The sequence below is a fragment of the Aquarana catesbeiana genome, linkage group LG01, assembly GCF_042186555.1.
Source record: "Aquarana catesbeiana isolate 2022-GZ linkage group LG01, ASM4218655v1, whole genome shotgun sequence".
NCBI classification, from domain to species: Eukaryota; Metazoa; Chordata; class Amphibia; order Anura; family Ranidae; genus Aquarana; species Aquarana catesbeiana.
This window is the reverse complement of record NC_133324.1, coordinates 918,740,692-918,755,562: the sequence shown is the minus strand read 5'-3', so window position 1 is coordinate 918,755,562 and position 14,871 is coordinate 918,740,692. Positions and strand designations below refer to the sequence as shown.

Sequence of the window (14,871 nt, the reverse complement as noted above, 5' to 3'; positions counted from 1 at the left end):
AAGGATAAGCAGCTTTATACCTTATGAACATTTGCCTCTTGGGGCCCCACTACAAGGGTTTTTTTTTTTTTTTTTTTCCTTCTCTTGGATGATTAGCAGTCAGGTGGGAGTGTCTATAATAAAGAACAAGATTCCTCAGGGTTTGGGACTTTAAATGGACGCAAGGCAGTGTTAATATAAAAGTACAACATTTATTTTACAATTAATGAGTCAATCAATAGTGTAACAAATACAAATAGCTATATAGAGGGAAACCAGCTTAAAAAAAGGAGGGAGCTCGCAAAAGAATAGCTGACGCGTTTCAATTGCACTATGAAGTGCAGATCTTTCTCAGGGACCTTGCGATTTGCACCACTCCCAATGCTGTAGTTCCCAAATATACAGTTATTTCACCAGCAGCTGAAGGGACACACTCAAATACTAGGAATGAAATATTCATCCATGCCAGACCAAGACGTGCCATCCAAGGAACACCCTGAATCCACCCATGCTCCAAGAGAATGCTCGTGGTCGCTTGTAGGGGGGGGGGTTTGTTTTAACACTGTCAGGATGATGTCCAGCTTTAATAGTGAAGGCTTAATTGATAAGTATATATTTCATGGAAGGTATGTTTCATCCAGAAAGGGTTCTCATATTAAGCGATGGAGTAGTATCCCTCCTGCAACTGTATGCAATGAGACCCTAAAGTCTACATCATTGAGGACAATAGCTTGTAGCAATTGTTACCACCTTAGTGGATGGAACGGAGGTGTGTGGTCTGTCAACTGCAAAGTTAAAAGAGGAGTAGGTGAGAGTAGACAGGAGAGGTGAGATAGGAGTGTGTGTAGTGTAGAAGTGTTAATTGGCCATAAAGGGGCACCTGGGGAGTGCTGAAACGCCAATAGCCACAGCATGCTTACATTTTTTTTTTGGAACAGCGGGTTGATGATCTCCACCTTACAAGAGGCCAATTGGACTTCGCATAGTGCGGTCAGCATAAGGACAGTGCTGTGTTGTAACCAGACAGATTCCTCTGTTTGCTGTTAGACCCCTTTCACACCGGAGACGTTTTTCAGGTGTTTTAGTGCTCAAAATAGCGCCTGAAAAAAGCCTCAGCTGCAATCCCAGTGTGAAAGCCCCGAGGGCTTTCACACTGGGGAGCTGCGCTGGCAGGACGTCAAAAAAAGTCCTGCAAGCAGCTTCTTTGAAGAGCTGTAGGAGCGGTAAATACACCGCTCCTAAAGCACCCCTGCCCATTGAAATCAATCTGCAGCGCCGGCAAAGCACTTTGCGGGCGGTTTTAACCCTTTTTTTCCGCCCGCTAGCGGGGGTTAAAAGCGCTCCGCTAGTGGCCGAGAAGTGCTGCAAAAACTACGGTAAAGCGCAGCTAAAAATATGGGTGCTTTCACACTGCCAGCGCCTGGGCGTCGGCGGTAAAGCGCCCTAAGGCGCACATGCTGCTGTAACGGCAGCCATTTGTTCCGGTGAGTTTGCAATTTATTTGGTGGTTGTGGCACAATGATTTGAACATTATTGATCAATTTTGTGCACTGGCTTGGACGCACCTGCTATACCCTTCCTTCACTCCTATATGCATTTGGACTATTGAAGTTTATTTTGAATACCTTTTTGTGGATGCTCGTATCAATTTCACTAATTATATGAACTTTGTTTGCATTTATTGTCCTATTTACTTGGTGATTGAGTTAATTATCGCAGTCATCTAGGCGCTACACTTTTCACGTATGTATTTATTTTTTTTTTTTCTTGTGCTGGAGCAGCTGTAAAATTTTTTTTTTTTTTTTTTTTTTTATGGGAGGCAAGAGGCTTCTACTACTATTTCAAGGCAGGGCCAGGACAAGGGGTGGGCAGGAGAGGCAACTGCCTGTGGCGCAAGGGAGCAAAGAATAGACACAAGGTGGTACTCCCATTTTCCAGCATGTATTATCAGTGGGGGAGGGGGGACGCAGTCCTGGATCCTTGCCCTGGGAGCTGGAGAACCCTGTCCCAGTACTGTTTAAAGAACTTTTTTCACACCAGCCCACAAATGTTGTTCTCCATATAGCATGTTGTGATAGGGTGGAGCAGTGCATTGTTACAATGTATTTGACTGTTCTCACGGTTTTACTTTTTTTCTTTTTTTTCTTTTTTTTTTAATTCTTTTTTCAAACTTTAAAATGATGCTGTGCAATCAGTGACTGGAAGCAGCGACATGTGTTGCGCTGCATAAAAATGCAGACATGCTGCATTTTACACCTCTACACAGCAGTATAATGTGAACAGGGCACCTTGCATTAAGACTGTGCTGAAGAATAAAGAGTAAACAAGCCCTGTCAAGTCAAGTCACAAGGCTAGCTGTGCTGTGTAAATCTCAGGACTGGTTGGACAGTAAGGCAAATGCTTTGGCTAGTGAAACCTGTCCTCGACTGTTTGTTTAGCGGTTTAACTATGGGGTCGCTTTAGGTTTCTTTAAAATTAAATCTATACAGTATTACACTTTTGGATTAGAGGTAGATTTTGTATTTCAGGTTATTTTGGTCACGGTGGGGGTGTCAGAAGTTGCAAGCCATTGATTGCTCCATATAATAGGCTAAAAGTGTTTAGCGGCCCGGCATCCACTATCTTATTATAACTAATGAATAAATAATTGAAATGTTTCCTAATTTGTTGTTTTGTTCTCCGCCTGGCTAAACGGTCGTGCTCACGCTCATCGATTATACTTGCTTTGTTATTTATCACAATAATTTATAACTGAGTCACTTTAATTTTTTTTTCTTTTTTCTTTTTTTTTTTTTTTTTTTTTTTTCCTTCTCCAATTCCAGACAAATTTATTTTGTTAAATGCTGGAGGTGCTGAAATTAGCCATTCGGCTTCAGCAGGGAAAACCAATGCCGTATATTATTTATTTATATGTTTTGCAAGTGATTTTCTGTTAAGTCAGGAACTCTGTAAATTGACGTGTTCAGCTGGTCTGCATACTTCAGCATTGTGGGGGGGGGGGGGGGGGGGTCTTGTGTTAGAGGTCTATGGGAAATAACAGGGGAAATTTGAATAGAAGTCTTAAGATGGTCTGTTCATCGGTTGGCAAGCTGTGCTCTTACCTTGTCATCTGCAGGTGTTTCTTTCTCTCTGCCAGTTCCTGTGCTGGCTAATTATGTGCAAGAAAATGCTGCAGAGAGCCCTGGGCAAGCATTGTACTTCAATTACGTCTTTTCATTCCACTTGATTGTCCAGTCTGTTGGCTACATTTTGTGAGAGTTAGAGGTCCTAAAAGAGTCTGATCTTAGACCAGGGGTCTCCAACCCACTATCTGTGGGCCACATCCAAGATTTTATCTGGCCCTATTAATGGGGGGGTCAGTGGTATACATCTTCAATGTGCACTGATTGAGGATCAAAGTTATTATAAAGTCTCGTCTTTTTTCCCTATAAAAATAACAAATGTGTTAAACTTACCTGCTCTGTTGCAGTAGATATGCACAGAGCAGCCTGGATCCTCCTCTTCTCGGATCCCTCTTCTGTGATCCTGGCACCTCCCTCCTGTTCAGTGCCCCCACGGCAAGCAGCTTGCTACGGGGGCACCCGAGCTGAGTCACAGCTCCCAGTGTCCATTCAGACACAGAGCCCCGACCTGGCCCCACCCCCTCTCTCCCCTGATTGGCTAGCTGACTTTGACAGCAGCGGGAGCCAATTGCTCTGCTGCTGTGTCTCAACCAATCAGGAAGGAGCATCTGGATGGCAGAGAGACTTGTGGACAGTGCTGGACAGAGAGGGACCTCAGGTAAGTGTTAGGGGGGCTGCTGCACATAGAATGCATTAAGATAAAAAAACCTTCTGCCTCTACAACCCCTTTAAGTTCAGTAAAGGCTTCCTATGGTCTCTGCTTCTAAGGGGGAGGACTCTGATCTAAGGGGGGACAGGACTCTCATGTGGACCCTAGTCTAAGGGGGGAGGACTCTGATATTGCAGTCCCGCTAGAAATCTCCGCCATTACTAGTCTTAAAGCAATAAACAAATACAGTATATATCCCATAGTTTGTAGACGCACAAACCAATCCATGTACGCAGAATGCATATTGACCTACATTTATGAAGAAATTAGTTTTTCTCTTTCATTCATTGACTGACACAGCGCTCCAGATTCAGAACCCTAGGGTTATATTGCCCCCTACACTAGGATGAAAAAAGACTTGGCTACGCCTATTGTCAGTCCTAGCTGGTATACATCCCCCTCTCTGCTATAAGCCTTTCAGTTTTTTTCTGCCTAGTCAGGAATAAGGACCTAGTTCCCATCTGGGATCCTGGTCCTGGCAATTTTTTCCTTTTTTAAATGGCTTTTTTTTCTCCTGTGAGATCTAAAATCAACTACCAGGATGGGGGAAGAATTGGATATCTAGATACAGTGACCCCCCCTCTCCCCGCAGTCTTGCCAGATGTGGCCTGTTCTTCAGGGGTCCCGCCTGGGTCCCTGTAAGCCTCATGGACACAGCATGTGGCGGCCATTTTGCCTTGGTCGATGCCATTTTGCCTTGGTCAATGCCATTTCTTTGGGCTTAGTGATTCTCTATGGCCGGCGGCCATGTTTGTGTAGTCCGGCGGTCATTTTTTTTGTTGGTCTGGCGTGCATTAGGAGCGGCAGCCATGACAGTGGAGCCCCTGGGCGGTGATTATGGCTGTGGGGGCTCCTCCCTTTCCTCTGCTGCTGACTCCTGGGTTTCCTTTTTCTCTGGACGCCACATGTGAATACTGGCTATCTCTGGTGCACATCAGTGCTGTTCTGGTGGGTCACTCCCCCTCTCTCTGCGGCAGGTTTAGGTGCCCCTGTGGTGATCAGGTGCAGTGCCTTAGGTGGGTCCTTTACACTTTTTGTTGGTGGGTTCCCCTTTTACTTTTTTCCCGGGAGGAGGTGGCCTTTGGGCGGTGGGATATCAAACAGCGTTCCCCTGTCTCATCTGTCTTGTCAGATACTGAATCTGGCTCGGCGGACATGGACCACCCTGCGGGGCCTGTAGCCGCTCTCCCTGATCTGACAGTGAGGATGATTCCTCTACTTCTGTAGCTGCGCACGAGAAGGCGCTGGTTGACACACTGATTACATCTGTGTGGAAAACTTTGATGGAGGAGAATGCAGCTGAGGAGGTGGCCATCCTGTTTGGCACCCACAAGCAGTCTCACACAGCAAAGGTGTTCCCTTATCCATCCTATTTTGATAGGTTTGTATATAAGGATTGGGAGCATCCAAACGCACCTTTGTGGTTCCTAAATGCTTTGCAGTGAGGTATCTGTTTGAAGAGTCACTCAAGAAGTGGACTGTTCCACCTGTGGTGGACCCCCTGTCTCCTGGTTGAACAAGGCAACCATGATTCCGGTAGAGGAATCTCTAGCCTTTAAGGATCTGGCCACCAGAAATGCAGAGTCTGTGGCTTGCAATATGTTCACTATTGCTGGTTCGGCATTGAGGTCGGTCCTTGCCATTGCCCTGGAGTCGCAAACACTGACTGAATGGGCAAAACTTTTGCGCCATGATCTGGGAGTTGAGCAGATTCCTCCTGCCTATGCTGAGTTGGCGGACTAATTGGTCCAGGGGCAGCAGTTTGTCTGCGATGCCTTTCTGGAGGCGGCTTCCTTAATTTTCTAAGCTATCTGTTCGGTAGTGGTGCTTAGGTGTGTATTGCGGCTTAAAGTGGTTGTAAACCCTAGGACAAAAACAAAAACCTGCAAGACAAAGGCATAATGAGCTAGTATGCATAGCATACTAGCTCCATTATGAATTGCTTACCTGAGATCGAAGCCCCTGCAGCCGTAGGGCTCCGGCGGCTCCGGCGGCCGTCATCGATCCTGAGTTACTTCCAGGTATCGCAGGCTCCGGCTCTGTGATCGCGGGGGGAGCTCCCTTTCTCAGTCTGGAAAGGGAAAAGTACATCGTCTCACACGTGGCCCTTCCTTCTCGGCACATAACATTTTTCCATCCCTCAGGGCCTATGACAAGGATTTAAAACCTTTCAAGAACTCCTCGAGGGGGGTTCCAAGCGGCCCTGGTCTGGCAAACCGAGAGCAAGATTCTCTAGATCTGCGGACAAGGCTCCTTCATCAGGGGTATTTTCTAGCCTGTATTGACATCAAGGATGCTTACTTGCACGTCCCAATATGTGCCCAAAACCAGCATTCCCTCTGCTTTGCTGTGGGAGTGGAACACTCCGTTTGTGGCTTTGCCCTTTGGACTCTCCTCAGGTCTTCACAAAAGTGTGTGGCTCCGTTTCTGATGTTGCTAAGTCAGAGGAGGATTGCGGTACTAGGCTACCTGGACGACCTCCTCTTGCGAGCAGAGTCCTCTTTTACCTTGATGGAGGACGTGAAGATCACTATACAGACCCTGAAGGAGTTTGGTTGGCTTCTAAACTACCAGAAGTCTGCTCTGATGACATCCAGTAAATTAGATTATCTGGGTCTGACTCTGAATTCAGCTCTGACCAGAGTGTTCCTTTTCCTGGACAATCTCCAGAAGTTGAATGCTGTGCTTCATCTATTGCTGTCCAGCAGGTGGTCCCCACTCCAAACCTGCATGCGGGAGCTGGGCCTGATGGTGTCTACCTTCAAGACGGTTCCGTTTGCACAGTTCCATATGAGGTCCCTTCAGAGGGAGATCTTGGTGAAATTGGACAAGTGTCCAAAGTCTCTGGACAATCAGATTCGGCTGAGCAGGGACACCAGGGGTACTCTGGTCTGGTGGCTTCACTCCCTGGCTCTTCGGCAGGGCAAATATTTTCTCTCCATGTATTGGACAGTGGCCATGACTGATGCCAGTCTGTCCGGGTGGGGAGGGGTCCTGGGACTGAGCTCCGCTGAGCTCATCACTTCCCTGACGAAGGGGCCCTGCGTGGCTCCGAAACGTTGCTGTATATTTATCATGTGACCATGGAATAAAGCTTTGGACCCTTTCAAGGAATCCTTGGTGATGACATTTCTTCACTTTGCGCTCCGCTCAGGGCTGTTGGATGCTGGAGGAATCCAGACTACCGATCAATGTATTGGAACTTCGGGTGATCAGGTTGTGCCTGGATCACTAGCCTGGTCAGCCCAGGGGGCTCCCAGTATGGATCCAGCCAGACAATGCCATGGCGGTGACTTATGTCAATCACCAGGGCAGAACAAAAGGTGTGTTGGCAGCTCTGGAAGTAGCTAGCATTCACCGGTGGGCAGAACGCTTCGTTCTGGCCTCCTCTCCGCCGTAGTTGTTGCAGGAGTGGAAAACTGGCAGGCGGACTATCTCAGTTGGCAAGCGTTGAACCAAGGGGAATGGTCCCTTCATCTGGACATGTTTCATCTGATGTTTGTGGTGGGGCACCCACAAGGTGGACCTGTTGGCATCTTGGCTCAACAGAAAGGTAACAAGGTTTGTGGCAAGGTCACGGGATACTCTTGCGGATGCCACAGACGCTCTGGTGGCCCCGGGTGGCCAGTATCGTCTGATCTACGCCTCCCCCCTCTCAAGCTGCTTCTGCACAGGATCGAGGCCAAAGGGATTCCGGTCATTCTGGTGGCCCCAGATTAGCCATGCCAATCTTGGTACACCGACCTGGTATGATTGGTCACCGACGTCCCTTGGAGACTCCCTCTCAGGGAGGACCTGCTGTCCCAAGGGCTGATCTCCCATCCTGCTACAGTCGCTGGCTTTGATGGCCTGGCTGTTGAAAGCCAGGTGCTGAAATATAGAGGTTTACCTGGGTCAGTGATTCTGACAATGCTAAAGGCTAGGAAGTCTACCTCCTAGGAAGATTTACCATCGTACGTGGAAAGCGTACATTTGGTGGTTTGAGTCGATCGGTGTTCACCCTCGTTCTGTCTCGGTGGCTTGGATTTTGACCTTCCTTCAACAAGGTGTTGAGCAGAAGTTGGCCTTGAGTACCATCAAGGGCCAAGTGTCTGCCTTGGCGGTCTTCTTTCAGCGACCCCTAGCCGCACATTTCCTGGTGAGTACATTTATTCAAGGGGTTCGACACCTGACCCCACTGGTGTGGTCTCTTCTACCACCGTGAGATTTGAACTTGGTGCTCTGTTCTCCAAAAGCCTCCCTTTGAAAATATTCGGGAGATTCCACTGCTTACACTGTTTCAGAAGGTAGGTTTTTTGGTGGCCTTAAACTCTGCTTGCAGGGTGTCAGAACTGGCGGCGTTATCTTGTCGTACCCCCTACCTGGTGGTCCACAGTGATAAGGTGGTTCTTTGTCCACGCCCATCATTCCTACCTAAGGTGGCCTCTGACTTCCATTTAAATGAAGACATTGTGTTGCCTTCCCTGTGTCCCAGGCCCACTCATCCCAGGGAATTTGCGATGCATTCCTTGTATGTGGTTTGAGCAATTCAGGTGTGTCTGGCAGCCAGAGAGTCTTTTCGGAGGTTAGACTCGCTGATCACGAAGGGGCCAAGAAAAGGGCTGTCTGCTTCTTCTGCGACCATTTCCAGTTGGATCAGACAGACGGTGACCCAGGCTATTCTATCAAGGGTCAGGTTCCTCCTTTCCCTGTTACAGCGCACTCTACTCGGGCGCTTAGTGCCTCTTGGGCCTTCCGTCATCAGGAGTCAATGGCGCAGGTTTGCAAGGTGGCTACTCGGTCGTCATTCCGCATGTTCACTAAATTTCTTCAAAATAGATGTGCTGTCATCTGCAGATGCTTCTTTTGATTGTAAGGTTTTGCAGGCTGCTGTTTAGAGGGTCTGTTCCCTCTTTGGGGGTGTATTGTTCAGGTGGGCTCCAGTTGTCTTTGTTTGAGCTCCTGTTACCTGGTTGGCTCTTCTGTTTTTAGCCTTGGGATTTTTTTTGTTGTCCCACCCCACATGTTTGGCACGTCACTATGATTCTGAATATGGAGCGCTGTGTCCGTCAATGATTGAAAGAGAAATAAGGATTTTTGTACTTACCGTAAAATCTATTTCTCTGAGTTCATTGGCGGACACAGCACCCACCCCTCTATGGCGTTTTAATACTTCCGACACTGCTTGTTACTAAACTTTAGGGCTATAGCAGAGAGGGAGGTGTATAGGACTGCCCATAGATATAGCTATAGCTAGGACTTCCTATAGATAGCCAAGTCTCTTTTTTTTCTGCCTAGTGTCCTACTCCTATAGGGGCAATATAACTCTATGGTTCTGAATATGGAGCGATTTGTCCGTCAATTAACTCAGAAAAATGGATTTTACAGGAAGTACAAAAATTTAATTTTTTTTTTTTTTAATATGCTTTTTTTTGCTTATAGCGCAAAAAAAAACCAAAAAAAAAAACAGTGGTGATCAAATACCACCAAAAAAAATTTTGAAAATTATCTAAATTCATTTACGAACAGCGGTGCATGACCGCGCAATTTTCAGTTAAAGTAACGCTGTGGCGTATCGCAAAAATTTTTCCTGGTCATAAAGGGAGATAAATATTCCCGAGGTCAAGTGGATAAAATCCGTTTTTTTTTTTTTTTTCTTTTGTGTATGTTTTTTTTTTTTTACCTGAAATTTTTAAGTTAGTGACAGAGTCTCTTTAAACATTTTTGGATCTGGGGTGATTTTTCAATTGTTTGTACATGTTAAAATCTGCGTTTTTTTTTTTTTGGCCAAAAGCCAACCCTATGTTGGATTAACCTAACAGCGTGGGGGTAGGGGGCTCCGCTGCATTGTTGCCGCTTCCCCATATAGCGCCCCCCCACCTGTGCACCCTCGCCATGTATCCCAGGCTCCTCTTGCCCAGCATGGTGGGTTCTGCTGGGTAGAGGGGAGGGAGGTGAGCGTCACCCCCCCCCCCTTCTTCTTGCTGACTGGAATTGACGTGTATGTAATCACTTTGGGTTCTCCCTCTCACTTTCTTGGCCAGCATGAGCGAGAGACCATCTAATAAAATGCGTTGGAGGCTATTGGAGCACAAGGGAAATTTCCCTTGTGCTCCCATCAAAGAGAACCGGTCACACGGGACTTTTTGTCCCCCTAGGCGATGGGGGAAACAAAAGTTAAGTAAAAAAAAAACATTTTTTTTTTTTTTTTTTTTTCAGGCCAATACAAACACATACATACATGTTTCCCAGGCTCATTAAAATGCCGGGATGACCCCAAATGAGGTAGATGGCCCATGTGCAAGGGGCCTTACAATGTTGCTAATATGCTTGATGAATGTCCCCCATTTTCTTTTCTTTGGGCATTACTTAACTTTTTAAAGGTTGGAGTTGCTAGGCAAATAAAAATGATCCCTTACAATGGGACTGAGCCCGCACTGCAGGAGTTCATAACTCGAACTGTCCAGGGGTGAGTAGAAACTGTTTTATTTACCTGATCATTCGCTCCCCCAACAGGCAGCGCTGCCCCACAATCGAACAGTGAACTGTCCCTTGTTGTTGTTGTCCTCACATTCAGTGCAGGGCAATAGACTTTGCTTTTAGTTTTGATGACGTCAGGAGTGTAGACCGGTGGGGCATGGGGGTGCAGACGCTTTGGGGATTGGTCCAGCAGCAGGAAGGAGTAGGCAAGTATATCTCCTTTTTATTGTACCCCTAGACATAAATGAGTGATTAACCCTTGCAGCGCAGGCACAGCTCCCCTGCAAGGGATCCTTTTTCATTTGCCTGGAGTTGAGCTTTAGAGATCACATGTAAAAATATATCTAAAACCTATATAAAGTGTTATTTCATTCTTCTTTTTTTTTTTTTTTTTTTAACTCTATCAACAGGGTTCGAATGCCAAGCCGGTGGTGTCTTTCATTGCCGGTCTCACAGCCCCACCAGGTAGGAGAATGGGACACGCGGGGGCCATTATCGCAGGTGGCAAAGGTGGCGCCAAGGAGAAAATCGCAGCTTTGCAGAGAGCCGGAGTGGTTGTCAGTATGTCTCCTGCCCAGCTTGGTAGCACCATGCACAAGGTAGGAAACGCAGATGTGAAAACTTTTGCTAAAATTACACCGCCAACCGCAGAGCAGAAATGCTAAGCAGCTGTCGAGTGGCTTTGATTGTTGAATCGCCGGCTGTTTCCTGCACCTCAGCTGCTCTTAATTGTCGCAAACAATCATGGCTGGCGCACGGGAAATATTTTTCCCGGTTACTTCCCCTTCACCCGCAGACTCTTTAAAAGCCATAAGAACACTCAGGAATACTGCACAGCCCCTCTTTAAGCCCTTCTCAAAAAGCGATGTGAGCCAAGCGTAATTGTGGGGAATTTAAATGGCTTTTGGCACAGTGGCAAGCAAATGGCAAAAAATATCTGTATTATACCACAGCTGTCAGGAAATGGTGTATGGAAATGGCTTTACAAACCTTTATTCAGAAAAGCTGGAGGTATTTCAGAGCTTAAGGCCGCTTCACTATTTTTTATTTAACCACTTGAGTACCAGTCTGTCATATCCCTTCATTACCATTATTAAGTTTATAGTGTTGTGATAGTTTGACAGTTACTCCATCATGCAACACTGTACCCAAATTTAAGTTTATCTTTGTTCATAGAAGGGTTCAATATTGAGTTGGCCCACCCTTTACAGCTATAACAGCTTCAACTCTTCTGGGAAGGCTGTCCACAAGGTTTAGGAGTGTGTCTATGGGAATGTTTGTCCACATCAGTGCCTGAGCTCACAAATGCTCTTCTGGAAGAATGGTCAACCATTCCCATAGCAGAAAAAATCTCCTGCGCTCAGGTGTCCAGATAATCGGTGTGTAATGTGATAAGGCCAAAAAACTTCAGTGGTGTCTGCCGTCTTGCAGCCCTCTTCAGAATATGGGTATTCTTAGACTACAAGAGAAACAAAAGAAAGAGAGGGCGCACCGACCTAGTGCATTACCAGTGATGGCGTTTATTAAAAGAGTAAAATAACAAATAAATACTCACAAACAAGCATGAATAAAGGCATGGACATAAACTGCAGGTGCACAGTGACAAGCATCAGAATGAAACCGGGACCGGACATCAAATGGATGCGAAAAGGCTGACGCGTTTCAGGGGAGAACCCCCTTCCTCAGAGCCTAAGCGGGTGGTGTACCAGGGTCCCGGTTTCATTCTGATGCTTGTCACTGCGCACCTGCAGTTTATGTCCATGCCTCTATTCATGCTTGTTTGTGAGTATTTGTTATTTTACTCTTTTAATAAGCGCCATCAGTGGTAATGCACTAGGTCGGTGCGCCCTCTCTTTCTTTTGTTTCAACCATTCCCATAGACACACTCCTAAACAGAAGCTGTTATAGCTACAAAGGGTGGGCCAACTCAATATTGAACCCTACAGATTAATGCCCCGTACACACGGTCGGATTTTCCGATGGAAAATGTCCGATCGGAGCGTGTTGTCGGAAATTCCGACCGTGTGTGGGCTCCATCGGACATTTTCCATCGGATTTTCCGACACACAAAGTTGGAGAGCAGGAGATAAAATCCGTTGTCGGAAATTCCTATCGTGTGTACACAAATCCGACGGACAAAGTGCCACGCATGCTCAGAATAAATAAAGAGATGAAAGCTATTGGCCACTGCCCCGTTTATAGTCCCGACGTACGTGTTTTACGTCACCGCGTATAGAACGATCGGATTTTCTGACAACTTTGTGTGACCGTGTGTATGCAAGACAAGTTTGAGCCAACATCCGTCGGAAAAAATCCTAGGATTTTGTTGTCGGAATGTCCAAACAAAGTCCGACCGTGTGTACGGGGCATAAGTCTGGGATGCCATTAAAGTTCATGTGCGTGAAAAGGCAGGCGTCCCAATACTTTTTTGACCATATAATGTATATTTGGTGGTGTTTAACAAATTCTAAATTGAGACAATTCTGATATTTCTCACATGTATTTTAAAAATCAGCATTTTTTTTTTTTTTTTTTTATTTGGAACCCCCAAATAATATAGATTTTCTGAAAGTCCATGGAGAATAAAATGGGTGTTGCAATGCCACATAATATTTGCAAAGCAGTTTTCAAATGCAAATTTTCTGGAAATAAATACACTGTAATGAATGTTAGTACACACCAACACAATATTACACCCAATTTCTCCAGTCATCTTCCAGGACGGCACACCTGAGATGACGAGCCCCACCTGACAGGAAACACAATCAACAATAATGTTTAAAAGGCCCCTCCCTTCCCTCTGTCCCTCAGTTATTGATTGTGTTTCCCACAGGATGGCAGCGAAACCGTTTATTTTTTTTTCCTAGGCCAAGGTCTGGGACCGAGGTCTCCCCCTGGAATGTCAGAGAAGGCAGTCAGTGGAGGCTGCAGGGTCTTAGCTCTTTCCAGGGGGGATATTTCCCCTTTTTAGTAATGTCTCAGGAAAGGGTGGCTGTGAATAGCCCCAGGGACTTTCTGCCAAGAACCTCCCTGGATCCTAACAATGGTGGAGGGATCGCTTACTGAAGTCCATTGGAGAATCTTCCCCCTCCCCCTGAGACACTGGTGGCTGTGGATGCGGTGAGGGTCTCCACAGCCCCAGGGACTTTCTATTCCACTCTCTCCTCCTACCTGACAGTGGCGGATGGCTTAGGAGTAAGGATGAGCTCCGGCGTGTTCGCATGCTGCACGTGCCGAACCCACCAGGAAGTCGGCAATGCGCTGCGCTAATCACAGGCAGTGAGACATTTCCCAATCTCTGCAGCCGCACATCGGGAAGTGTCTCACTGCTTGTGATTAGCGCTGTGCAGTGCCGACTTCCTGGCGGGCTCGGCACGTGCAGCATGCAAACACGCCGGAGCTCATCCTTAGGGGGTGCCGCTGGAGTATCTCCGTTGGGGGAGGGGGATAAAATCTAAAAGATGTTGCACCTTGCCCACACATGTGGAATGGCGACAACCTACGGTACCATAAAAATCACCGTAGGCAATGCTTTGAAAGCCTTTACAGGTTACCAGTTTAGCGTTAGGCTGGCCATAGATGGTTCGAATCTCAGCCGGTTCTAATTCGAACTGTGTGCGGGCAGGCTGAACGTAATCGATCAACTTGGGTACAACCATACAAGCAGCCTGCTGGATTCACTTGCGATTATCACTGGCAGCTGCTGTAGCCACTAGCTATAATCACTGTCTTCTCCTGGCCGGGACGGCTTCACCCGCAGGGGGAATTGCCCTGTCAGCACTGTCTGGGTTGATGGAGCAAGCGTGCAAATTGCAGGAAAGAAATTTGCACCTGCGTTACACAGGAGATCTGGCGCTAGAGTTATTGCTCTTTTGTGTTCTTCCAACTACTGCAATGCTCTACTCACTGGTGTACCTAAATCCACTATTAATCGACTACACTATGTGTAAAATTCTGCAACCAGAATCCTGACTAGGTCTTGTACAAGTGATCATATTACCCCTATCCTGGAGTCCTTGCACTGACTACCCGTCAGGTTTCGCATAGACTTTATGCTCTCTTGCTCACCTATAAGGCTCTTCATGGCTTGCCACCCCATTATCTGTCTGACCTTTTATCAACTTATCCCCCCCCTTTCTAACCTTCGCTTCTCAGATTCTGGTCTTCTTTGTGTCCCCCCCTTCTACTCACCTACACTCGATGGGAGACAGAGCCTTCTCCTGCTGTGCTCAAACTCTGGAATTCACTTCCAAAGAGCCCTTCTGTAAACTCATTCAAATCAAGTCTAATAACTTTTTTCGTTAGACAAGCTTTTACATAATTGTTCCTTTTTTCTCTGTTTTATCCTGTGTATTTCTTTGTAAAGTGCTTTGAGAAGCTACCCTTTTAAAAGGCGCTATATAAAATAAAGTTTATTATTATAAGTCGTAAACGGATGGGACGCCAACCAGCCCTACCCAACGCGTTTCATCACACTTCATCAGGAGCGGCGCTATGATGGCGCACCCCACCTCTGTTATGCCATCAGCATGTGTTAACCCATTAATCAAGGTCCAATAAACTGTCTCTTCCCATTCTATTGCCAGATTGCCTTAAGATTTA

General features: G+C 46.6%; 1 protein-coding gene across 1 annotated transcript in view; it reads left to right on the top strand.

Moving 5' to 3' along the window:
* Positions 1 to 14,871, top strand: part of SUCLG1 (succinate-CoA ligase GDP/ADP-forming subunit alpha) — a 102,451-nt gene that overhangs the window by 81,357 nt on the left and 6,223 nt on the right. Inside the window, exon 8 of the mRNA XM_073611015.1 lies at positions 10,680 to 10,868. Coding sequence (XP_073467116.1) covers positions 10,680 to 10,868 — 189 coding nt within the window. The remainder of the gene's footprint in view (positions 1 to 10,679; positions 10,869 to 14,871) is intronic.